The 27,240-nt window shown below is 54.2% G+C and overlaps 1 protein-coding gene across 1 annotated transcript; it reads left to right on the top strand.

Annotated features, from left to right (window-relative positions):
• Window positions 1-235: 235 nt before the first annotated feature.
• LOC125628523 (uncharacterized) lies at window positions 236-27,240 on the top strand (the record flags this gene model as incomplete). The annotated part of the gene is made up of 13 exons (XM_075123751.1): window positions 236-398; window positions 1,292-1,407; window positions 1,815-1,873; window positions 4,039-4,199; window positions 6,243-6,311; window positions 6,449-6,584; window positions 9,409-9,570; window positions 10,107-10,216; window positions 10,486-10,544; window positions 15,911-16,055; window positions 22,537-22,767; window positions 23,546-23,786; window positions 25,176-27,240. Coding segments are annotated over exons 1-13 (3,717 nt in total), but the record flags the coding sequence as incomplete, so codon positions are not given.

Raw genomic sequence — 27,240 nt, 5'->3', positions numbered from 1 at the left:
AGCCGCCAGTTCCTTCAGCACTCTCGGATGCAACTCGTCCGGCCCCCGGGAATTGAGTGCCTCTGCCCATCTGCACACTACGGCCTCCGGTGTGAATTGAATGACAGCAGCACTTCCAGGTCCACCACTACCAGGTCCCCTACCACCTCAGCTGGCACCACCCCCAAGCACAGTGTCCCCTCCCACCACATCCCAGAATACCACCACACCACATACCACATCTCAAAAAACCACCATGACCACCACGCCACATACCATTACCACCACCACCCGAAGTACAACTACACAGGACACCTGTGAGAATGGGGGGACCTGGATGAATGGTGGATGCCAATACACATCCAGTTTCCAGGGACCTAAGTGCGAGTATGTCACAGAAGTCATCGAGGTCAAAGCCGGTAATGAAAACCTGTGTAAATCGATCCTTGTGTCTGGGGCCCAGACTGTCCCCCAAGACTCCATAGACTCCTGTCCCTGTCTGGGGCCACCCATGACCCAGCTGTGAGACATAGACTCCAAGTGTCACAGCCGGGTCATGGGTGGCCCCAGTCAGGGGCAGGAGCCAAGAATCAGATGGATCAAGATAGCAGCGGGTGAGAGGCAGGAGACAAACAGGAGGTCAGGAACCACAAATCAGAGGACAGGAGTCAAGCTGGGTGGGGAGGTCAGGAAATCAAGCCAGAAGAGAAGGCACAGGATTTGTTAAGCTAAATAGACTGAGCTCCTGGAGTCTCTCATGCTAAGGAAGGTTTTCTGAGCACCCCATGATGCTGCAATGCATGAGATCCTTGGAAACCCAAGCAGGGACATCCCATGAGCCAGGATCCAGGATGGCTGGTCCCATGTAGGAACATCATTAGCATCCGAGGGGGTTGTGTGGCTGGGACTGTGAGCCAGAACCCAGTAAGGCAGCATGACTGGCTCGTGGGAATATGAGGTCTTGAATCCTGGAGTCCCATCCCAGCAGGCCTGGCCAGGTGGGACAACCTGGTTCTGTTCCCGGACTGGGGGAGGGCGGTGAGGAAACACTTTCAGTGGCAGGATGGCGGGTAGTGAAAAGACAAGTGTCCCTCCTCGCTTGCCCCCTCTGGCTCGGTAACGAATGATGTGATGGGTTCTGAAGGGCAGTAGAGTCCTTTCCCCTGGCCCTGGATGCTGGGGATCCTGGGATGTGCGCATCAGGAGAGCTAACAAGGACCCCTGAGGGGAGAAGGCAATTCCCCTCTGCCATTCCCATGGTTTCTGCCGATTTTCACCGTGTTTCTTCCCCCCACCCAACGCCCCAATGAAGAGGTGAATGTAACAGTGGACATGAAGCTGCAGATCACCAGCCACAAATTCACCCCTGAGCTGAAGGACAACACAACTCAAGAATACAAAAACTTTACCTTGGACTTCAAACAGCAGGTGGGACCCAGAGGAGCGACCGGGAAGGGGGAGTTAGTGAGAGAGAGGCCCCCAATGGGGTGGAAAGTCGGGGGGATGTGGGGGAACTTTCCAAGAGAGGTATGAGGTCAGGGGATCATCTCCCAGGGGAAGGGCTGGGAGGCCCATTGCTGGAGACGTTAGGAGCTAGGACTGGGCACAATGCTGATGAATGGGATGATCCCAGCCCACCAAAGGGGAATAGACTTTAATGGGTTTTTCCCAGTGCTGAGCACTGGTTCCTGGGGTGTGTCCAGGTGGGAGCAGGTTGATGCCATGGCTGGGGACCTCAGCAGCCCCCTGGGCTCACCAGGTCCCATCTCAGGGCTTGGAGGGGGTGGAAGTTCAGATCAGCCCCTGCCAGTGACGTGCGCCCTATTCCCTTCCAGATGAAGTTGGTTTACAGCAACGTCCCAGAGTACAAAGACGTGGTGATCCTGAAACTGACGTGAGTATCCCCCAAAGCTCCACCCACAACCTGATCTCCACCCACAAGCCACCACCCATCCCCTGTGAGACTCCTAAAGGAGACTCCCCTCACAGTAGCCGTGCGTATGTGTGTGTTTTGGTCATGTAGTTGGCTCTTTGGCACCAATGGTTCGCCAGGGTTCAGAGCCTTTCTGGGCTGCGTCTCTTAGGAGGAGAATTTTAATAGAAGAAAAAGTAGAAGAATCACCTCTGTAAAATCAGGATGGTAAATACCTTACAGGGTAATCGGATTCAAAACATAGAGAATGCCTCTAGGCAAAACCTTAAGTTACAAAAAGACACAAAACCAGGAATATCCATTCCATTCAGCACAGCTTATTTTACCAGCCATTTAAACAAAACAGGTTTCAGAGTAACAGCCGTGTTAGTCTGAGCTGTAGCTCACGAAAGCTCATGCTCAAATAAATTGGTTAGTCTCTAAGGTGCCACAAGTACTCCTTTTCTTTAAACAAAACAGAATCTAACGCATATCTAGCTAGATTACTTACTAAGTTCCAAGACTCCATTCCTGTTCTGTCCCCGGCAAAAGCATCACACAGACAGACACAGACCCTTTGTTTCTCCCCCCCCCCTCCAGCTTTTGAAAGTATCTTGTCTCCTCATTGGTCATTTTGGTCGGGTGCCAGCGAGGTTATCCTAGCTTCTTAACCCTTTACAGGTGAAAGAGTTTTTCCTCTGGCCAGGAGGGATTTTAAAGGTGTTTACCCTTCCCTTTATATTTATGACAGAGGCTTAATTATTACATTTGCTCTTTTTAAATCTAGCAAAACGTTCTAAGTCCCAGATGAATTTTCCTTCTTTTTGTTTTTTAAAAAAAATTATCTTTTTTAAGAACAGGATTGGGTTTTTTGTGTCCTAAGAGGTTTGTGCATAGGTTGTTTAATTAGTTGGTGGCAACAGCTCATTTCCTTTGTTTTCTTTCTCAGCTCTTCCCCAGAGGCAGGGGGTGAAAGGGCTTGAGGGTACCCACAGGGAGGAATTCCCAAGTGCTCCTTCCTGGGTTCAAAGGGGTTTTTTGCATTTGGGTGGTGGAAGCATCTACCCTACTCAAAGTGCCAGAGTGGGGAATCAGCCTTAACAACCTGAAAATCAATATCCTAGCTCTTGCCTTTGCAACCAGGGAAACTCCCTGTTCAGCCCACATGACTTAGTGGCAGTGTGCCTTGGGCAGTAGCCTCCATTGTTTGTAGCTCTCTCTGCTCCATAATGGGGAGTAATTGCTCCTTCCACTGACTCTTAAAGAGGGTAGTTGGAACAGCCTGTTGGCTTTCATGAGGTTTGTGATTGTCACTGGAGCTCAGAGCCCCTTCCCAGCAGATGGTGGCACCTTTCAGTTCAGTATGTTCAGTATGAACAATATTTGTCCATCCTTGTCCTTCCTTCCCTGTCCAGAAACAGTTATCAGTGTTGATGTTGAAAGGTGGGTCCCTTTGACTTTCACGCTGATCAGCACCCGCTTCTGGGGATGGGGGTGTCGTTAGGTCCAGTTCTGGCGTCCGCATTTTCAAAAGGAATTTGAAAAATTGGAGAGGATGCAGCGAAGAGCCACAAAAATGATTTTAAGGGCTGACAGTGAGAGACTTGGAGCTTGATCTGGTTATTTTATCAGTAGGACGATCCAGAGGTACTTACCCACCACACCCAGGCATGCCTATGGTGGTTAAGTACTTCCACGGGGAGCAGACACCAGGTAGTAAGGGGCTCTCTAATTTAACAGCAAAAGGCAGCACAAAAATCACATTAAAGCCAGATAAATTCAACTTAGAAATAAGGCAAAACTTTTCCAAGTGAGGGTGGTTAACAAATGCAAAAGGGAAGTGGTGGCTTCTCCATCTCTTCCTGTCTTCAGATGGATGCCTCTCTGGAAGGTGCTTTAGCCAAACACAAGTTATTAAGCTGGTGTGTTTCTCCAGCCTGCAATACACAGAAGGTTGGACGAGATGAGTCACTGCTCCCTTCCATCTGTAAACCCCACGAAATATATGAATCGAATTCATTGGGCATTGGTGCTTCAGTAGTCTATGCCTGGGAGACAATCAAATCCCATGTGCTCTGTGGGGGGCACCTGAGCGAACACCCCAGGAAGGAGGGACACATCAACCCATGCTGGGTTTGTTCCTTCAGGCAGGGCAGCGTCGTGGTGGATCACGTTGTCATCCTGGCTTTACCTGTCACCGAGAAACTCAACAAAACCTTTGAGAATGTGGCTGGGCAGCTGAAGACGCAGATAGAGATGGCGGCTGAGAACCAGAACTGCAATGGCAGCTCCTGTGAGTCTCTGTGCGGTGAGGGCAGATGAGGCTGGGTGGAGAGGGGACAGATCCATGGTCTTGGGAGGAAGATTCTCCATCATTCCACCCCCAATCTCTGCCAGGGCGGCTGGATACCACATTAGTACACAGATAGATAGACAGATAAATAGATAGATAGAGTGGATGTATGGGGATAGATAGATAGATAGATAGATTAGATAAAGGGTGTATGTGGAGAGAAAGAGGGGAGTTTTTATGGGGTGGATGGATGGATGGAGGGGGTGGAAGGGATGAATGGAGGGGGCTGTGACAGGTTCCCCCCTGGGGTGCGACATGGAACCCATGTACCCCCTCCCTTCCTCCATCTATCTACCTATCTATCCCCACCCACCTATCTCTCTATCTATCCCCATACACCCTCTCTCTCTCTCCATCCTATCTATCTATCTATCTATCTATCTATCTATCTATCCATTCCCATACACCCTTGTGAGAGTTTCCCCCTGGGGTGCCACCTGGAACTGGGATACCACTGAGCCTTCCTGACCCACCAGCCTGTGCTCCCTTATACACCATACTGCTGTGACAAGCTGAAAAGCCCTCTCTCTAGCCTGCACTTTCACCAGCATAAATACAGTTAGGGACATACCCAGCTGCAGTTATATGCAGGCAGGCTCTCTGATCAGCCCCTCAGGCACACACCCCCTCTGGAGTATAAACCCAAAATTATATTATCTTGCGCTGCACAGGGAACTGTACAGTGTAAGCTCATAAAATTTGCCCCCTCCCTCAATGTGGAGAGGAATATGCAACAGCTTCCTCCCCCTGAGTTATGATTCCCACACACTGGTTTAGATAAAGCAAAACAAATCTATCAACTACAAAAGATAGATTTTAAGTGATTATAAGTGATGTCAAACAGATCAAAGCAGATTACCTAGCAAATAAACAAAAAATGCAAACTAAGCTTAATATACTAAAGAGAGGGGATATGAATAACAGATTCTCACCCTAAGTGATGATACAAACAGGCTGCAAATTCTTAAGGGACAAGCTGCACTTGCTTACAGCTTGGAATCCCCAGGTGTTCCATTCGCAGGCTAAAAATCCCTTTAGCCTGGGTCCAGCACTTCCCCCAGTTCAGTCTTTGTGCTTCACGTGTTTCTAAGAGTCTTCTTGGGTGGGGGAGTCAGTGAAGAATCAAGATGATGTCACTCCCCTGCCTTAGATAGCTTTTGCATATGGCAGGAACCCTTTGTTTCAAAGCTTGCTTCCCACACCAGTCAGTGGAAAAATACTGACATCCCAAGATGGAGTCCAGGACCAGGTGACCTAGTCACATGTCCCTGTAGAGACACAGCAGCCATCACCCACTGACTGTTTGGAGCGTTCACAGGAAGGCTCACCAGATGGGAGATAAGCTTCTCCTAAGGCCTATTGTTTCTTCCCAATGGCTCATTAACCTGAATGGGTGCTTCCCAGCCAGGCATCTAGACTGACAGCATTTTGTCTAGTGGGCATTGCCCAGGAATAGTTACATGTGAAATAGATACAGAGTCAATATTCATAACTTCGGATACAAAAATGATATGTGCATCCAAATAGGATAATCATATTCAGCAAACCATAACCTTTCCAATGACACCTCACATGCCTTAGCTTGCATAAAATACATCATAATTATGCCATAATAATATCAAACTAATATGATAGTGAAGAATATGGGGTCCAGTGTCACAGAGGCTGTGGGGATCGGGGAAATGGATGGAGAGAGAAGTGCTGACCTCTGTGATTTCTGTGGCAGGCCCGAGGTTGCAAAGACCAGCTATCTCCCTTCCCCTGCACCTCGAGCCCCATGTTCTGAGGGCGGCCTTTCACAGGCCTAGACAGGGGCCAGGTCATCGGCCAGGCCTTTCCAGCCCCCAAATCAATGGCAAGGCCCGTGCAGCTTGGGGAGCTTCGGGGGCCGCAAGGGGGGTGGTATGCAGCTGAGAGGTGACTGTCCCCATCTCTCACTCCTGCTCCCCGCCATCCCCGGATCGGCTCACTAACAACTGCCTGTCCCATGCCTTCCAGCCGAGATGTGTTTCAACTCCTCCTCCGCTGACGTCTCTAAGGAGACAATGCCAACGTTCAACGGCACCGGTGAGTGACCCACGGCTGCCCGGTGGGGGAGCGGCGCTGGGGCGGGACAGAGGGGGTGTCAGTGTTTCCTCTGCAGCCAGCGACCCATGACCCCTCTCTCTCCTTTGCAGAGTAGTGCCAGAAAGCAGCCCCTGAAGGCTACGGGCAGTTCTACTTCCCTAACCTCACCAAGTCCGGCCTCTCCTGCGTCTCCAACTGCACCAAGAGCACGCCTGGCTTCATTAACTGCAACCACGGGCAGTGCCAGCTGACGCGAGCCGGCCCCCAGTGCATGTGAGTTGTGCGTGTACACACATGTACACAGGCACACACACATGCATGCACACGCATGTGCAAATGGATGCACACATGCAGCCACATGTGTGTCGAGTTCACGTAATAGTTTTGACCAACCCCCAAGAAACCCCAAGTGCTTTGGAAATGCCAGGATGAACCGTTTCATTTTGACCCAACTCCAAGGTGTTTTGGGTTCCATTCTGGGCACTTTACCACAAGCAAAGGAGGACTGGACTGGCAAAGTAGCCGGAGGAGGTGCCTTTCTGCTAACTTCTAGCCCAAGGGCGAGGGGGGGGAATGCCCTGAGATCCGGCAGGTCAGTCCCCTCCTCTGCTAGATATAGATAGACTCCATATCTAGTTGGCAGCCGGTATCAAGTGGAGTTCCCCAAGGGTCGGTCCTGGGGCCAGTTTTGTTCAATATCTTCATAAATGATCTGGAGGATGGTGTGGATTGCACTCTCAGCAAATTTGCGGATGATACTAAACTGGGAGGAGTGGTAGATACGCTGGAGGGGAGGGATAGGATACAGAAGGACCTAGACAAATTGGAGGATTGGGCCAAAAGAAATCTGATGTGGTTCAATAAGGATAAGTGCAGGGTCCTGCACTTAGGACGGAAGAACCCAATGCACAGCTACAGACTAGGGACCGAATGGCTAGGCAGCAGTTCTGCGGAAAAGCACCTAGGGGTGACAGTGGACGAGAAGCTGGATATGAGTCAGCAGTGTGCCCTTGTTGCCAAGAAGGCCAATGGCATTTTGGGATGTATAAGTAGGGGCATAGCGAGCAGATCGAGGGACGTGATCGTTCCCCTCTATTCGACATTGGTGAGGCCTCATCTGGAGTACTGTGTCCAGTTTTGGGCCTCACACTACAAGAAGGATGTGGAAAAATTGGAGAGAGTCCAGCGAAGGGCAAGAAAAATGATTAGGGGTCTAGAACGCATGAGTTATGAGGAGAGGCTGAGGGAGCTGGGATTGTTTAGCCTGCAGAAGAGAAGAATGAGGGGGGATTTGATAGCTGCTTTCAACTACCTGAAAGGGGGTTCCAAAGAGGATGGCTCTAGACTGTTCTCAATGGTATCAGATGACAGAACGAGGAGTAATGGTCTCAAGTTGCAGTGGGGGAGGTTTAGATTGGATATTAGGAAAAACTTTTTCACTAAGAGGGTGGTGAAACACTGGAATGCGTTACCTAGGGAGGTGGTAGAATCTCCTTCCTTAGAGGTTTTTAAGGTCAGGCTTGACAAAGCCCTGGCTGGGATGATTTAACTGGGAATTGGTCCTGCTTTGAGCAGGGGGTTGGACTAGATGACCTTCTGGGGTCCCTTCCAACCCTGATATTCTATGATTCTATGATTCTAGACTCCTCCTCCTCTGGCTGCCTAGTGACACTCATTCTTCTTTGCTTGTTTCAAACATCTGACCGAGAAATCGAAACCATCAGGTCAGGTCAAAGACGTTTTGTATCCACTCAGCTTGGAAGTTTTTCCAGCTTTGCCATTTGACTCCCACAACTTTGGGACCAGCTCAGCTTTGGCTTGACCTGAAACAATTATTTCTCTGTTTTGTGTTTGCTCAAGTGGCTCTCAAATGGGAAAACCCATGATTGCCAGTTCTAACACAGACTTGGGATAGTTAAGTCCCAGGGAGACTGGGAAGAGCTACAAAAGGATCTCACAGAACTGGGCGACTGGGCAACAAAATGGCAGATGAAATTCAGTGTTGATAAATGCATAGTAATGCACATTGGAAAACATAATCCCAACTATACGTATAAAATGGTGGGGTCTAAATTAGCCTTTACCACCTAAGAAAGGTTTCAGAGTAGAAAAAGAGATCTTGGCGTCATTGTAGGGAGTTCTCTGAAAACATCCACTCAATGTGCAGCGACAGCCAAAAAAGTGAACAGAATGTTGGGAATCATTAGGAAAGGGAGAGATAATAAGACAGAAAATATATTGCCTCTCTATAAATCCGTGGTATCCCCACATCTTGAATACTGTGTGCAAAAAAGACATATCAGAACTGGAAAAGATTCAGCAAAGGGCAACAAAAATGATTAGGGGTCTGGAATGGCTGCCATATGAGGAGAGATTAATAAGACTGGGACTGTTCAGCTTGGAAAAGAGACGGCTAAGGGGGGATATGATAGAGGTCTATAAAATCACTTGGAGAAAGTAAATAAAGAGGTGTTATTTACTCCTCATAACACAAGAATGAGGGGGCACCAAATTAAATTAATAGGAAGCAGGTTTAAAACAAACAGAAGGAAGTATTTTTTCACACAACGCACAGTCAACCTGTGGAACTCCTTGCCAGAGGATGTGGTGAAGGCCGAAACTATAACAGGTTTAAAAAAGAACTAGATACGTTCCTGGAGGATAGGTCCATCAATGGCTATTAGCCAGGATGGGCAGGGTTGGTGTCCCTAGCCCCTGTTTGCCAGAAGCTGGGGATGGGTGACAGGGGACGGATCACTGGATGATTCCCTGTTCTGTTCTGTTCATTCCCTCTGGGGCACCTCTGGGGCACCTGGCACGGGGCACCTGGCACTGGCCACTGTCAGTGGGCAGGATACTGGGCTAGATGGACCATTGGTCTGGCCCAGGATGACTGTTCTTACATTCTTATGACTTGGATCCATGCAGAAGGACCCAGGACAGCAGGACCACTCCACTCCACTCCACTCCACTCACTGGAGACGGAAAGTCCAGACTGGACGGGGGATCCCAGGGAAGTGGCTCTGGGGACAGGATGGGGCAGGGCGGGGAAGAGGCTAGGGTGGGGCTGTTCTCATCCCCTGTGTCTCCCCCACAGCTGCTCTGAGATGGGCTTGTACTGGTACCCCACAGAGCCCTGCGCCACCCGCATCAGCAAATTGGGCATCGGTCTGGGCGTGGGCGTCGCAGTGATGGTGATCGTGAGCGCCATCCTTGGTGTCTTTCTGTTCAGAGCCAAGAGGATGAAAACCCAGTTCAGGTAACTGGGCCGGGAACGCATGGGTCGGCCCAGCCTTCAACTGAGATGGTGTGAGCCTGTGGTTAGAGCATGGGAATGGGTGCCAGGACTCCTGGGTTCCCTCCCCAGCTCTGGGAGGGGAGTGGGGGCGGGTGGCTTAGAGCAGGGGAACTGGGAACAAGGACTCCTGAGTTCTATTCTAGCTCTGGAAGGGGAGGGGAGGGGAGGGGGATCTAGAGAGTTAATTCAGGGGGGCTAGGAGCCAGGATGCCTGGGTTCTATGCCCAGCTTTACTCCCCATGTCTGTACCTCCATTTACCCCTATTGAAAGTGGGGATAAATGTTCTTTCCTGGGGCAGAGGACAGGTTGTGAGGCTCCACTGAGGTAGGTTTGCTGCGAGGTATCCATGGTGGGGTTCGGGTTGGTCCGAGAATGACTCTTTGACTCAATGGGTGTGTGCAGAAGGAGGGAGTGGAGGAGCAGAGGGAGGCCTGGTCAGATGCCCTCGGGGGCCTGGTGGGGCAGTAGAAGCCTCCACCACCTGCTCCCTCTGCAGCCTGCATTTGGAGAAGGCCAACACTGAGCAGTGGTTCGAGGACGAAGACCTTGAGTGGAATGCGGCTGGAAGATTCTGCTACAGGAACGAAGGAGCCGACTCCTGGAAAGGTAATGCTGGCCCTGGGCAGGGTGAAACCGGCTGGTGGGAACCCCTGGGCCAAGGACAGCAGCCCACGGAGACTGGGTCTGCACCATCAGCTAAGGAGGGCGGTGCCAAGACCGGCTGGGCCTAGGGAGCAATTCTCCCCAGGGCACCTTTGAGGGAGGTGGTCCCGGGCACCGTGGCAGCCAGTCCCAGAACCTCAGCACTCAAAAGCCACGCGCCCGCTGGCTGAATCCTCCGCCTTCTTAACCTTGCTCTTCTGCCTGGCCTGCAGGCTCGCATGGGACCAGCTCCTTCAAGATTAACATGGAATCCATGGACACCTCTCTCCCGGTAGGTTCGGCCATATTGGTCCCCTCCTTCTGTTGCCTCCAATGGCCCATTGAGAGCACACCCTTCTCCGAATGGGAGATGGAGCCATCTGGGGGTGACATCACTCCAGCACCAAACCTCCTTGCTCGGGCAGCCTGTAGAGCAGAGGTCTCCAAAATGTGGGGCCAGCCCCCCTATGGGGGTGCAAAGAAACATTTGGGGAAGCACGGCATAGCCCGCCTAACCTACCCTGCTCTGCTCTGCTCCAGCCTTGGCTGCAAACCCACCCCCAGCTGCAGCCCCAGCCTCAGCCACCTTACCCCTGTGCACATCCCCCACCCGCCCCCAGGAGCCATGGTTTGGCTCCACGGGCAAGGGCACCACCCAGAAAAGTTTGGGGACCACTACTCCAGATAGACATAATAGGGCCGTCTCTTCTGGGAAGCCAGGACTCTGTGGAAGATTTGTGGGGGAGGCAGATAATCAGCCGAACATGCATTCCTGATGTGCTCCTGGAATGCACAAACAGGGGAGGAGGAGGAGCAGAGAGGTGATTTTAGCACTGTTGCTGGCCCAGGTGAGACTGTGGTTGGGACCAAAAACAAAGACGTCTTTTTGCGGGGAGAGGGGGATTTCAATAGGGAAAGGAAAATTCCCACTTGACCATTTTCACTGAAGAAAAGTAAAAAGATCCCCCAGTTCCCCCCGCCAAACCTGTCCCCCCTCACTGTGGCTGGGGCTGAAAACTTTCCCACCAACATTGTCACTTAAGAAAAGAGCTATCCCCCAATTCTCCACCCCCATCTCTTGCCATTCCATGTGCACATCCAGAGGCCGGAGACTCTTGTTACCCAGCTGTGAGCTTCCTCCTTCCTCAGCGACCACCCTCCACATCCAGCCAGCCCCCTCTCCCGGCTCCCCTGGCTAGGACACCAGGGCCCTGCTGCTGGGGTGTCGGTGGCGCTGCCTGATGCCCCGCGCAGCACCCTGGAACAGTTACTGAGATGGGATCCTGGAGGAGCCGATTCTCCTCTTTCCCCTGTGTAAATCAGGAGTAACTTCGCTGGGGTCTCTGGTGCCAGTTTCCCTCTCTTTCAACATGGTGTAAATCAGAAGTAAGTCCACTGGGGCCAATTCCCCTCTTGTTTGCCCAGTGTACATCAGGAGTAACTCCACTGGGGTTTATCAGGCTGGTTCCCCCTGCGCTCTCCCCGGCGTATCAAAGGGAATGTGAGCTCAGCATCAGGCCCCTCGAGGGGGGCGTTCACACTGCCCAGCCATCTGCTCCCAGTGGGATGTGACCTTTAGCAGTTCCAGAGGCTGGTTCTGCAGTGCCACCCCAGACAATCTCCACAGGCACGATGCTGATTTTCCCCTCTGCCCCCAGCACAAGGGCCGGCCTTAGGGAAAATGGTGTCCTGGGTGAATGTGGATTTTGGTGCTCCTGGTCCCTGCTGCCTCCCAACCCATCCCCCTGCCCCCACTGCCTCCCCAGGCTCCCCACACATCTCCCCTGGTCTGCATGGCCTCCCCACCCATCCCGCAATGCCCGCTGCCTCCCCAAGCTCCATACCCATCCTGCCTGGCTCCCACTGTCTCCCTGGCCTCCCCACCCATCCCTCCAACCCCCACTGCTTCTCCAGGATCCTCACACATCTCCCCTGCCCCCATTGCCTCCCCATCCATCCCACCTGGCCCCAACTGCCTCTCCGGGCTCCCCAAACATCTCCTCTGATTCCCACTGCCTCTATGGTTTCCCCACCCAACCCCCCGGCCCCTGCTGCAACCCTGGGCTCCCCACCCATCTAACCTGGTCTCTGCTGCCTCCCTGGACTTCCCATCCATCCCCCTGACCCTCACTGCCTCCCCGCCCATCCCACCTGGACCCCACTGCCTCCCTCTGCCATTTTCCTGAGCTCCCATACACAGCCTGACGTCCCAGGCATGCCCCACTCCTTACCTCTTCACCACAGTGCCCCAGTACTTAATTTGTAAAGCCCGGCACCTCTGGGCTCCTGGCAAACAGCCGCCGTTCTCCAGCCACCCCGCTCTGAAGGCAGCACCTACCATACCATGCCACCCGTCCTTCTGTGCTGCTGCTGGCAGAGACGCTGCCTTCCCTGCTGGGCACCCAGCCAGCAGCCACAGCTCTCTGGCCACCCAGCTGGTGCTGAATTTGTGCCGGGCCTAAGCCTTTCGTTACAAATTAAACTCTGCAGCACCCCCTGACCAAAACACCCTTGGCCATCGCCTGCCCCAGCCCGGCTAAGGTGGCCTGTCCCATCAGTAGCCCACAGGGATGGGTCTGGGGTGAGGGGGAGGGCGTGTCCCTTGTCCTGCTCTTGAGCTCAGTCTCTCTTTGCATGGGAAGACTTGATTCTGCAATAAAATGATGATGATGCATTAGTGTTGTTGTTATTTCAGCGACAAACCCCCACCCCCCGCATCCATGGTGGTAGCTCGGTATACACACACACCCTGTCGTGGCCCAGGGTCCCACTGCAGTAGACGCTGTATGTTATTTATTACATGCATTATGGTAGGTCAGTACACACACACACCCTGTCGTGGCCCAGGGTCCCACTGCAGTAGACGCTGTATGTTATTTATTACATGCATTATGGTAGGTCAGTACACACACGCACCCTGTCGTGGCCCAGGATCCCGCTGAGGTAGGTGCTGTATGTTATTTATTACATGCATTATGGTAGAGCCTCAGCACCCCCGAGGTTGTGGCCGAGATGGGGCTAGGAGCTGTACAGACAGAACAAAAAGCCACTGCCCGGCGCCTGCCCCACGGTGCCAGCGAGCTCAGTCTCAGCTGAGCAGCCCCCGAGGAAGCCAGCCGGCGCAGCCCCCGAGGATGTGAGAGACTGATACAGAGCAGGGGTCTCCACACAACAGCAGCCTCCCTGCTGGTGAGTTCCTGGTGGGTGCTAGGACACAGGAGCATTTTAGGGAGGGTCTGACATGGTCTCTGTGTCCCCCCCACCCCATAAGCCCACAGGCCAGGAAGGATCTGTGCATCAGACTTGCCGGCAGTGAAGGGCTTGGTCCTGTCGTGCTCCAACACCTCTTCCTGCCTGTGCAGTGAGTCTGCTCCTCTTCCCAGTGCATTCAGTGTTAGAGAAGGTCAAAGGCCAGCCGGCTAAACACCTCTTTGGTTCTTTTGGGAGTTTCAAAAGGAAACATGGCAGCTTCGGAGCAGTTCGGGCTTCCTGGATCTCTGTAATCTATTTGGATGTAATTATCATCTAATCTAATTAGATGCGTTGCATCCGAGAGTGCTAAAAGAATTGGCGGATGTGATCGCAGAGCCATTGGCCATTATCTTTGAAAACTCATGGCGATCGGGGGAAGTCCCAGACGATGGGAAAAAGGCTAATATAGTGCCCATCTTTTAAAAAGGGAAGGAGGAGGATCCTGGGAACTAGAGGCCAGTCAGCCTCACCTCAGTCCCTGGAAAAATCATGGAGCAGGTCCTCAAGGAATCAATTCTGAAGCACTTAGAGGACAGGAAAGTGATCAGGAACAGTCAGCATGGATTCACCAAGGGCAAGTCATGCCTGACTAATCTAATTGCCTTCTATGATGAGATAACTGGCTCTGTGGATGAGGGGAAAGCGGTGGATGTGTTGTTCCTTGACTTTAGCAAAGCTTTTAACACTGTCTCCCACAGTATTCTTGCCAGCAAGTTAAAGAAGTATGGGCTGGATGAATGGACTATAAGGTGGATAGAAAGTTGGCTAGATTGTCGGGCTCAACGGATAGTGATCAATGGCTCCATGTCTAGTTGGCAGCCGGTGTCAAGTGGAGTGCCCCAAGGGTCGGTCCTGGGGCCGGTTTTGTTCAATATCTTCATAAATGATCTGGAGGATGGTGTGGATTGCACTCTCAGCAAGTTTGCAGGTGACACTAAACTGGGAGGAGAGGTAGATACGCTGGAGGGTAGGGATAGGATACAGAGGGACCTAGACAAATTAGAGGATTGGGCCAAAAGAAATCTGATGAGGTTCAACAAGGACAAGTGCAGAGTCCTGCACTTAGGACAGGAGAATCCCATGCACCGATACAGACTAGGGACCGAACAGCTAGGCACCAGTTCTGCGGAAAAGGACCTAGGGGTGACAGTGGACAAGAAGCTGGATATGAGTCAACAGTGTGCCCTTGTTGCCAAGAAGGCCAATGGTATTTTGGGATGTATAAGTAGGGGCATTGCTAGCAGACTGAGGGATGTGATCGTTCCCCTCTATTTGACATTGGTGAGGCCTCATCTGGAGTACTGTGTCCAGTTTTGGGCCCCACACTACAAGAAGGATGTGGAAAAATTGGAGAGAGTCCAGCGAAGGGCAAGAAAAATGATTAGGGGGCTGGGGCACATGACTTATGAGGAGAGGCTGGGGGAACTGGGATTGTTTAGTCCGCAGAAGAGAAGAATGAAGGGGGATTTGATAGCTGCTTTCAACTACCTGAAAGGGGGTTCCAAAGAGGATGGCTCTAGACTGTTCTCAGTGATAGCAGATGACAGAACGAGGAGTAATGGTCTCAAGTTGCAGTGGGGGAGGTTTAGGTTGGATATTAGGAAAAACTTTTTCACTAGAAGGGTGGTGAAACACTGGAATGGGTTCCCTAGGGAGGTGGTGGAACCTCCTTCCATAGATATTTTTAAGGTCAGGCTTGACAAAGCCCTGGCTGGGATGATTTAGTTGGGGATTGGTCCTGCTTTGAGCAGGGGGTTGGACTAGATGACCTCCTAAGGTCCCTTCCAACCCTGATATTCTATGATTCTAATCTCTCTACCTATCTATCTATCCCCATACACGCTAGCTATGTAGCTAGCTAGTTATCTATCACCACAACCCTCTATCCGCCTATCCAAATGTCTGTCTAATCATAGAGAAGTGGGGCTGGGTGGGACCTTGAGAGGGCATCCAGTCCAGATCCCCGCAATGAGGCAGAGCCAAGTAACTCTAGACCATCTGTGTCAGGTGTTTGTCCAACCTGCCCTAAAAACCCTTCCGTGACAGGGACTCCCCCAGCTTCTTGTGTCACCTGAGAGCCAGAAAGTGTTTCCTGGTCTCTCTCTCTGCATTCCTCTCCTCTGAGATCTTTGGCATGCTGGGCACGAAGGACGGGCTCTCAACAGGCCCCATGCACCCAGGGAACGTGTCTCTTCTCACTTCAGCTGTGGCTCTGACAGTCTAATTCCCCACCCCCCTCCACTCCTGGCTCTGATAAGAAATCTCCCAGCTGCTGATTTATTAGCCTCATCGACCTTTGAAATTTACCAGAACAATTTCCTGCATTCCTCTGCCCAGCCCGAGAAAGCCGAGTGTCCCACCCCACACCCGGGAGCCAATGCCCCTGGTTCCAGCCCCCCTGTTCAGTGCACTCCCAGCCCTCGAAAGGTGCGCACGGCCTCCCTCTGTTACCGCGTCTATGGATTATGCCCCAGACTCTTCTCCCAAAGGATGAAGACGCTTTGGGTATCCCTGCTCCTCGCGCACCTCTCCTCCTCCGTCTCTTCGGCAGGTGAGTGGGACCCTGGAGTGCTAGACCATTTGGCTTCTCCTCAGAGAGCGGGGTGTGGCTCATGGTCTTGGCCAGGAAGGAGCAGCTGGGGGATTCCCAACACAGCCCGAGCCCCAGCACCCCTAAACATCACAGAGTATAAAGCCAAAGAGACCCCAGGCTGAATTAACTTCACTACAGCAGGTCAGTGTCAAAACCAGCCCAGCTCCATTTCAAGATTTCCAGGAATGGAGAATCCGCCAGGCCCCTTGGTAAATTGTCCCAAGGGATAATTACCCTCCATGATAAAAAGTACATCTTATTCCCAGTGTGATTTGTTTTTTTGTCTTGCTTCAACTTCCGACCAGTGGCTCATGCTAAATTCTTTTCTTGCTCGCTCAAGGGGAAGCTCTGCTAGCCAATTTCTCAGTCGAGCTCAGTTTTTGCAGCACAAACGTTGTACGAGATTTTACCCTCTATGTTCTGCTGGGCTCTGTTCCTGGGCTGCTCAGATTTTGGTGTTCAGACAATAGATAGAGGATTGGAGTAAAAGTTTATTAGTTTCCAGTCACTGTCTGGGAGCACTCCTGGTATTTCAAAGTGCCAAGTTCTGATGTTCCAGCCTCCTGCATTGGTTTCCCCATTATTTCATTGCAATCAAAGTAAATCCCGGTGCTTGTCCAGCTTACAGCACTGTGAACCTTGTGAGAGCTGCCATCTCCCATTAGAATCATAGAATCATAGAATATCAGGGTTGGAAGGGACCTCAGGAGGTCATCTAGTCCAACCCCCTGCTCAAAGCAGGACCGATCCCCGACTAAATCATCCCAGCCAGGGCTTTGTCAAGCCTGACCTTAAAAACTTCTAGGGAAGGAGATTCCACCACCTCCCTAGGTAACGCATTCCAGTGTTTTACCACCCTCCTAGTGAAAAAGTTTTTCCTAATATCCAACCTAAATCTCCCCCACTGCAACTTGAGACCATTACTCCTTGTCCTGTCATCTGCTACCGCTGACAACAGTCTACAGCCATCCTCTTTGGAACCCCCTTTCAGGTAGTTGAAAGCAGCTATCAAATCCCCCTTCATTCTTCTCTTCCGCAGACAAAACAATCCCAGTTCCGTCAGCCTCTCCTCATAAGTCATGTGTTCCAGACCCCTAATCATTTTTCTTGCCCTTCACTGGACTCTCTCCAATTTTTCCACATCCTTCTTGTAGTGTGGGGCCCAAAACTGGACACAGTACTCCAGATGAGGCCTCACCAATGTCAAATAGAGGGGAATGATCATGTCCCTCAATCAGCTGGCAATGCCCCTACTTATACATCCCAAAATGCCATTGGCCTTCTTGGCAACAAGGGCACACTGCTGACTCATATCCAGCTTCTTGTCCACTGTCACCCCTAGGTCCTTTTATGCAGAATTGCTGCCGAGCCATTCGGTCCCTAGTCTGTAGCGGTGTATTGGATTCTTTCACCCTAAGTGCAGGACTCTGCACTTGTCCTTGTTGAACCTCATCAGATTTCTTTTGGCCCAATCCTCTAATTTGTCTAGGTCCCTCTGTATCCTATCCCTACCCTCCAGCGTATCTACCTCTCCTCCCAGTTTAGTATCATCCGCAAATTTGCTGAGGGGGCAATCCACACCATCCTCCAGATCATTTATGAAGATATTGAACAAAACCGGCCTCAGGACCGACCCCTGGAGCACTCCACTTGATACCAGCTGCCAACTAGACATGGAGCCATTGATCACTACCCGTTGTGCCCGACAATCTAGCCAGCTTTCTATCCACCTTATAGTCCATTCATCCAGCCCATACTTCTTTAACTTGCTGGCAAAAATACTATTGCATACCCCCACCTGCCCTCCCCCCTCAGCTCTGCATCTGCCAGCCTCACTCTGTCCCTCTGCTGCCGTGGGGGCCAATAGAAATTTTGATGGGGGCAGATTTGAACAGGGGTGTGGTTCTTCCCCTGCAAAAGAGCTAACAATGGCCCCACCAGGCAGAGGTGATGGAGTGACCTCGTCTCCCTGCCTGTGCCTGGCACCAGCTGACTTCACCAGCTCAGAAGCGAAACAGAAAGGGCTCTGGGGGCGAAGTTGTGTTGTTCTGTGTGTGTTCTGGGCAATGCAGCAAGGACAGACCACGGTGCAAAGTGAGCTAGCTGGAACCATAGCCCAAACTGGCCAAGGCTGGGCAGGCTGAGGAGCTGGGCACAGCTCGTGGATTAGACACTGCATCCAAGCTGGCTGCAGCCATAGCCCCCAGATGCCATGCCCTTCTGGAATCCAGCTCAGTGTGCTCTGGCCCTGTCTCACTCTCCCTCCATGTGTTCACATCTTGTTACCTGCACAAATTCTCTGTTACTCACACACTCAAGGGCACCCACCTTTACCCAGTTCCTAGGGCTTAAGGCATAACCCTTGAGTGTGTGAGTAACAGAGAATTTTGTGCAGGTAACAAATTTGGTGGAGAATGAGGGCAAGCAGAAGAAAGGGACCCATGGGCGGAAAAGTTTCCCAGGGTATGGGCCGAAAATAAATTAGAATGTGGAAAAATTGACACTGAGGTTTTAATCCGAGGACTTGACCCCCCTCCACAGTGCCAGTACAAGTATCCTTTAGAAGCAGAGGAAGGAATACATTCTACCATTAAAAGCCTGTTAGAAAAGGGTGTCGTGCAAATGGCTAGTATTAACAATGCCCTGATTTCTGGTCACCACAGCAACCTCAGAACCAGGCTCTGGCTGCCTTGTTTGGTTCCACCTTTCCCCTCAGCTTCCCCGCGGGGCATTTGCCACGGTTGCTGGCTCTTGGCTCACGGAGGCACAACGTGAATGGCCTGGCCAGCGGGTCCTTGATTGTCAACCTTCCATTCAGATACCCACAGGACATTCATTTATGTGGCTGTATCTGGTCCTGTACATGCCACCCCGAGTGCCTAACTCCCATTTACACTCAGTGCATCACAGCACAAGTGGACATGTCAAACCCATGAAAAAATGAAGAAATTGGGCTTGTTTTTGGCTTAACTGGCTTGTGAGTTGCTTGTTGGCTAGTTTTTGACTTGTAGCTTGTTGCTTGTTTGGCTTGTTGTAACTTGTTTCTTCTTTTTTTTGATTGACTCCCGGCAAGCAGGGGCAAGGGGCAAGCAGGGGAGAGACTCAGGGGTGCACAGCAGGCCCACCACAGTCCCAGACTGCATGCCAGGGGGATCTAGTCACAGAGTGTTGGGTTTCTTAGGGATTGGCTTGTTATGGCCTTGTTTTGAAATGGGACTAGCTTGATTTTTGTCTTATTGTGAAGCTCAGGGTGCTTATTTACCCCGTGAAAGTTGGCAACTGTGAGCACAAGGTGAGCAGGGTAAACTGAGGCACACATAGGGTTCATAAAAATATTACCAAAACTGTCCACATTCATCATAGATAGATAGAAGGGTGTTTGTGGAGAGGGAAGGAGGAAGGGATAGATAGATTCCATGGATAGATAGAGGGGGTTCCTGAGGATGGATGGTGTGACAAAGTTCCTCCTCTACCTTGGTGGTTCTTGCGCTTATTGGCGGATTTGCTCGCCTCGGAGAGTCACGGCAGCCCTCAGTTTGGCCGTTTTTGTGAACCCACAGTCCAGGTCAACTCCTCCGGTATCAAGTAGGGAGTTGTGGGGGATGGGGGGAACCCGGGCCCGCCCTCTACTCCGGGTTCCAGCCCAGGGCCCTGTGGATTGCAGCTGTCTACAGTAGCTCCTGTAACAGCTGTGTGACAGCTACAACTCCCTGGGCTACTTCCCCATGGCCTCCTCCCAACACCTTCTTTATCCTCTCCACAGGATCTTCCTCCTGATATCTGATAATGCTTGTACTTCTCAGTCTTCCAGTAGTACGCCTTCTCACTCTTAGCTTCTTGCACCTCTTGCTCTCAGCTCCTCGCATGCACACCACAAACTGAAGTGAGCTCCTTTTTAAACTCAGGTGCCCTGATTAGCCTGCCTGTCTTAATTGATTCTGGCAGCTTCTTGATTGGCTGCAGGTGTTCTAATCAGCCTGTCTGCTTTAATTGTTTCCAGAAAGTTCCTGATTGTTCTGGAACCTTCCCTGTTACCTTACAAAGGGAAAAGGGACCTACTTAACATGGGGCTAATATATCTGCCTGCTATCACTCTCCTGTTGCCATCTGGCCTGACCCGGTCACAATGGACAGAGATCCCCACATGCACCCCTCTACCCATCTATCCCCATACGCACCCCTCTATCTATTTCTCCCCATACACACATCTATCTATCTATCTATTTCCTTACCCCCGCCCCATCCATCCATTCTTGGGGATTGGGGATCTTTGTTTTCTCCTGGTCTGTCCAGTCCAGGCCCCTTTCTTCATGGACGAGGCATCAAAGGCTGGGTTGTGGCATTGGGGGGGTCATGCATTAATCACCCTCCAGTGATTCCTGTTTTCTCTCTCTCTCTCTCTCACACACACACACACACCCCGGGGAGCCATGACAACACAAACACCTACAAGACAACACCGCCAAAGTCCATGAATGCTCTGCATGCCCATGGACATTTCCATTCGCTCAAGGTCTGGCTCATAAAGCTGCCGAAAAGATTTATAAAGGTGATATCAAGGCAGATAAACTGTACCGAAAGCTGAGTTTTGTTTTGTGTCAGCCTCGTTGTTTACATCAGAAGTCCAGCAGGGGTTCCCCCTACCTCCAGCCCTCGCTGCTTGGGCGCAGGATGACATTCCTGAGATGGTACCAGTAATTCTGTTAATTAGTTTAATTAATTATGAACTGGATCATTTCAGGCATTTAGCAGCTTGTGTCACTCTCTGTTCTTTATCCTGATCGATCTTAGCCTTGGCAAAATGCAGAGATTGCAAACTCTGCTGATGGGACAAGTCATCCAAATGTTGTGTGCCGGCAAGACTTGAAGAGCCAATGTTGCAATTAAGCAATTAGTAATTTTCATCTCATCTGATCTAATATAGGCTACAGGTAGGGTCGGGGCTACAGTTTATGTAACTCTAGGTGGGGACATGATGACATGAGCGCTAACTCAGCCAATCATCACCCTTCTTCTACAGATAATTTGCATGCTGGGTGTCATCAGTCTGGCCATGTGTGTCAAGAGTTCTCATTGGCTGATGATTGGGACAATCTCTTGTGGCTCTTTAAAGGTCATGTGCTTGGGCATGGGTGCTTGAAGAGCTCCTTCTAGCATGACTGACTCTACTGTGCACTGAGGTGGTGCTGCTGGGGAAACTGAGGCAGGAGCACAGGGCTCGCCCTAAATGCACAGAGCCATTGGGACTCAGAGAATGAACTCTAGGGCCGACCTTGCTAACACAGCCCTCTGAACCAATAGATCAACTGAAAATTCAAGGGCCAGATTCATCATTTTACTTTTGGCGGCTTTGCACGATTTCAGGGGTGCAAAGCAGGTGGGAACCTGAAGCCAACTGGAGGGTGCCCTGGAGCTGCTCTGCACTCCTCTGATGGGCCAGTGAATCACCCTTAAGAACTCAAAGGTAAAAATGAGTTAAGGTTGGTAGTTGATACGACATCTTCAAATCATTGGGTTTGTTGTTTAGCATTTGGATAGGAAATTTGAACTCGTTAGCAAAACAAACAGGCAAACGAGGAAGTGCCAAGACAAAAACAAACCATGGAGGTCAGGTGGAGGGCGCGTGTTAGTAATGAAAGAGTAAAGGTACTTCAGGGAGGATGTGGCGATCCTCACGCGTTTCCCAGCTAGCTCAAGCACTGCAAAGCCAAGGAATCCGGGGTAAGGCCACACTGAAAGGCAATCCAGTCATGTTAAAATCTGGAAATGCACAGGTCAGGCACCCAGAGAACTTTAGCTGTGCCCCTGTAGTGACCACAAGAGGGGAAAAACCAACTAACTTGTCTTTAAAAATTAGTTTAATCCAATGTGGGACCAGCAATTCCTAGGGCCAGCAGGGACCGTTGTGATCATCTAGTTAAGTGGTCCCCAACCTTTCTCTGGGAATAGCATATTCCTATTCCCAGAAGACCATGGCAGGCACCAGACACCCCGCTGCCAAAATACCATCGACAAATGGCAAAGCTTCTCGACGACATTTCCGCGGGCGTTTCTCCAGTGGTTGCGCTTGGCAGCGGCCTTTCGGTGGTGCGGTGTCCTGGAGGCGCGTACAACTGCCCTGGCAGGTGCCATTGCACCCATGAGCACCACATTGGGGACCCCTGATCAGGTTGGACCTGCAGAATACAGGTCAAAGAAGGTAACCCCAGTGCTTTCTGCATCTGCTACAGCAGACGTTTTAGAAAAGCACCCTGTGTACTGTGGGTTGTTTTTTACTCTGGGCTAATAAAGATGTTCGTTACGTTTCCCATCTGCCAAGTCAGACTGAGAAGCAATTCCAAACCCCTGTGCTTCTCGGGAGACCACCCCCGGTGGATGTTAGATACTAGGGCCGCGGCCTGGGATCTGCACATCGACCTGTGCCACTCTTTCTCTGCAGCGCTCAGAGGCAGATGGAGGGCAGAAACCAAAGGGACAAGAGGAGAAAGGACAGGCCTGGGCTGGGAGGCCGGGATTCCTGCAGATGAAGGAACAGGTGATGGACACAGCCTCCCTCTCGACAAGAGGTTCCTGGCTGGGAGCTCCGGGCACCCGGCAAAGGGAGAGGACAGTGTGGGTAACACCAAAGGAGATGGCACAGACAATGCCACCGGCATTCTGGGTGCGGCAGGTGAGTGGCACGAACCGGACATTGTCACCCGGTTACTCAGCTGCTTTCGATCAGTTCAGCCAGTGACACAGCCCAGTTACATCAACTGGGCATCCCGCCCCATTGGTGCCCATGGAGCGACGGCCCATTGACTCCTGGGATCCATTGACAGCCCATTGACGGCTGGGATCCAGCCCCATTGACTCCCACAAAGTGGTGGCCTGTGGACCCCAGCTGGGACTTGACCAGTAATTTTTCACATAACTGCCCTATCGTGGTGGCACTTCTCCACTATTACACAAGGCTTCCAGGTGCCTCTGTTTGCTGAATGAAGAAATCTGCAGACCTGGACCTGGTGTAACTTCCCCAAGGGACTGACCGGCCACTGCGTACTGGGGGTGTCTGAGCCGTGTTTGTGCCATGTTAAAAAAGGAACACAAGAGAACATGAAAATGAGATCCACTCTCTAGTACATCGAGAACGATGCGTTTGCCCCCCGGCTCTGGGAGGGAAATTGGGTCTAGTGGTCAGAGGAGAAAGAGTGGCTGGGAGCCAGGACTCCTGGGTTCTCTCCCCGGCTCTGGGAGGGGAGTGGGGGCTGGTGCTTCAGAACAGGGGGGCTGGGAGTCAGGACTCCTAGATTCTCTCCCCGGCTCTGGCACAGAAATGGGGTTTAGTGGGTGAGAGCTGGGGATGGGTGGACTGGGAGCCGGGACTCCTAGCATCTACCGAGCTCAGAGAAGGGATTATTTGTGTCCAAGAAATAGAAAAAAGCACGGTGGCGGCTTGTTTCTTTCAGTGATCTGCCAGAACGGGGGAACTCCCAATGGAACCGAGTGTATCTGCCGACGGGGCTGGTCAGGCTCCAGCTGTGAGTGCTTCGACCCCATGATGGCCTGCCAGAACGGAGGAACGGCCATTGGACGCATCTGCTTCTGTCCCCCGGGCTACAGTGGGGAGCGCTGTGACTGCAGGGACAGCTGCCAGGCCTGCCAGAATGGGGGAACGCCCGTGGGAATGGAATGCACCTGCCCCCCAGGGTATGGGGGGCCACGATGTGAAATTTGTACAACAACCAGCCCCCCCTCTTCCACCTACACACAGAAAACCACAGTAACCACGTCGACCACACTGCAGCCCACCAGTACGGCCACCACCTCCCCAACGCCCACCCCGACCAGCACGGCCACCACCTCCCTCACCTCCAACCCCACCAGCACGGCCTCCACCTCCCACCCCCACCCCACCCCCACCAGCACGGCCACGACCTCCTCCACCCCCACCCCCACCAGCACGGCCACCACCTCCGCCACCTCCACCCCCACGAGCACGGCCACCACCTCCTCCTCCTCCACCCCCACCAGCACGGCCACCACCTCCCTCACCTCCACCCCCACGAGCACGGCCACCACCTCCTCCACCTCCACCCCCATGACCACGGCCACCACCACTCTCACCCCCACCCCCACCAGCACGGCCACCACCTCCCTCACCTCCACCCCCACCAGCACGGCCACGACCTCCTCCACCCCCACCCCCAACAGCACGGCCACCACCTCCCTCACCTCCACCCCCACCAGCACGGCCACCACCTCCCCCACCCCCACCCCCACCAGCACGGCCACCACCTCCTCCTCCTCCAACCCCACCCCCACCAGCACGGCCACCACCTCCCTCACCTCCACCCCCACCAGCAAGGCCACGACCTCCTCCACCCCCACCCCCACCAGCACGGCCACCACCTCCTCCTCCTCCACCCCCACCAGCACGGCCACCACCTCCCCCACCTCCACCCCCACCAGCACGGCCACCACCACCTCCTCCTCCACCCCCACCAGCACGGCCACCACCTCCTCCTCCTCCACCCCCACCAGCACGGCCACCACCTCCCCCACCTCCACCCCCACCAGCACGGCCACCACCACCTCCTCCTCCACCCCCACCAGCACGGCCACCACCTCCCTCACCTCCACCCCGACCAGCACGGCCACGACCTCCTCCACCCCCACCCCCACCAGCATGACCACCACCTCTCTCACCACCACCCCCACCACCACGGCCACCACCTCCGCCACCACCTCCCCCACCCACCCCACCCACACCAGCACGGCCACCACCTCCCCCACCTCCACCCCGACAAGCACGGCCACCACCTCCCCCACCCCCACCCCCACGATCACGGCCACCACCTCCGCCACCTCCACCCCCACCAGCACGGCCACCACCTCCTCCTCCTCCACCCCCACCAGCACGGCCACCACCTCCCCCACCTCCACCCCCACCAGCACGGCCGCCACCACCTCCTCCTCCACCCCCACCAGCACGGCCACCACCTCCTCCACCCCCACCCCCACGAGCACGGCCACCACCTCTCCCACCTCAACCCCCACGAGCACGGCCACCACCTCCTCCACCCCCACCCCCACCAGCACGGCCACCACCTCCGCCACCTCCACCCCCACGAGCACGGCCACCACCTCCTCCACCTCCACCCCCACGACCACGGCCACCACCTCCTCCTCCTCCACCCCCACCAGCACGGCCACCACCTCCGCCACCTCCACCCCCACCAGCACGGCCACCACCTCCTCCACCCCCACCCCCACGAGCACGGCCATCACCTCCGCCACCTCCACCCCCACCAGCACGACCACCACCTCCTCCACCTCCACCCCCACCAGCACGACCACCACCTCCTCCTCCTCCACCCCCACCAGCACGGCCACCACCTCTCCCACCTCCACCCCCACCAGCACGGCCTCCACCTCCTCCTCCTCCACCCCCACGAGCACGGCCACGACCTCCTCCACCCCCACCCACACCAGCACGGCCACCACCTCCTCCACCCCCACCCCCACGAGCACGGTCACCACATCCTCCTCCTCCACCCCCACCAGCACGGCCACCACCTCGTCCACCCCAACCCCCACCAGCACGGCCACCACCTCCTCCACCACCACCCCCACCAGAACGGCCACCACCTCCTCCTCCTCCACCCCGACCAGCACGGCCACCACCTCCTCCACCCCCACCTCCACCAGCACGACCACCACCTCTCTCACCACCAGCCCTTCCAGCACGGCCACCACCTCCTCCTCCTCCACCCCCACGAGCACGGCCACCACCTCCTCCACCCCCACCCCCACCAGCACGGCCACCACCTCCTCCACCCCCACCCCCACCAGCACGGACACCACCTCCTCCTCCTCCACCCCCACCAGCACGGCCACCACCTCCCCCACCTCCACCCCAACCAGCACGGCCACCACCTCCCCCACCCCCACCCCCACCAGCACAGCCACCACCTCCTCCACCCCCACCCCCACGACCACGGCCACCACCTCTCTCACCACCACCCCTACCAGCACGGCCACCACCTCCGCCACCTCCACCCCCACGAGCACAGCCACCACCTCCTCCTCCTCCACCCCCACCAGCACAGCCACCACCTCCTCCTCCTCCACCCCCACCAGCACGGCCACCACCTCCTCCTCCTCCACCCCCACCAGCACGGCCACCACCTCCGCCACCTCCACCCCCACCAGCACGGCCACCACCTCCTCCTCCTCCACCCCCACCAGCACGGCCACCACCTCCCCCACCCCCACCCCCACCAGCACAGCCACCACCTCCCCCACCCCCACCAGCACGGCCACCACCTCCTCCACCTCCACCCCCACCAGCACGGCCACCACCTCCGCCACCTCCACCCCCACCAGCACGACCACCACCTCCCTCACCTCCACCCCCACCAGCACGGCCACCACCTCCGCCTCCTCCACCCCCACCAGCATGGCCACCACCTCCCCCACCCCCACCCCCACCAGCACGACCACCACTTCCCCCACCCCCACCCCCACCAGCACGGCCACCACATCCTCCACCTCCACCCCCACCAGCACGGCCACCACCTCCTCCACCTCCACCCCCACCAGCACGGCCACCACCTCCTCCTCCTCCACCCCCACCAGCACGGCCTCCACCTCCTCCACCTCCACCCCCACCAGCACGACCACCACCTCCTCCTCCTCCACCCCCACCAGCACGGCCACCACCTCCTCCACCTCCACCCCCACCAGCACGGCCACCACCTCCTCCTCCTCCACCCCCACCAGCACGGCCACCACCTCCCCCACCTCCACCCCCACCAGCACGGCCACCACCTCCTCCTCCTCCACCCCCACCAGCACAGCCACCACCTCTGCCACCTCCACCCCCACCAGCACGGCCACCACCTCCCTCACCTCCACCCCCACCAGCACGGCCACCACCTCCGCCACCTCCACCCCCACCAGCACGGCCACCACCTCCGCCACCTCCACCCCCACGAGCACGGCCACCACCTCCTCCTCCTCCACCCCCACCAGCACGGCCACCACCTCCCTCACCTCCACCCCCACGAGCACGGCCACCACCTCCTCCACCTCCACCCCCACGACCACGGCCACCACCACTCTCACCCCCACCCCCACCAGCACGGCCACCACCTCCCCG

This window comes from Caretta caretta, chromosome 28, assembly GCF_965140235.1.
Source record: "Caretta caretta isolate rCarCar2 chromosome 28, rCarCar1.hap1, whole genome shotgun sequence".
Classification (NCBI taxonomy): Eukaryota; Metazoa; Chordata; order Testudines; family Cheloniidae; genus Caretta; species Caretta caretta.
Note: the sequence above shows the minus strand (reverse complement) of the source record. Positions and strands in the feature narration are given on the sequence as shown.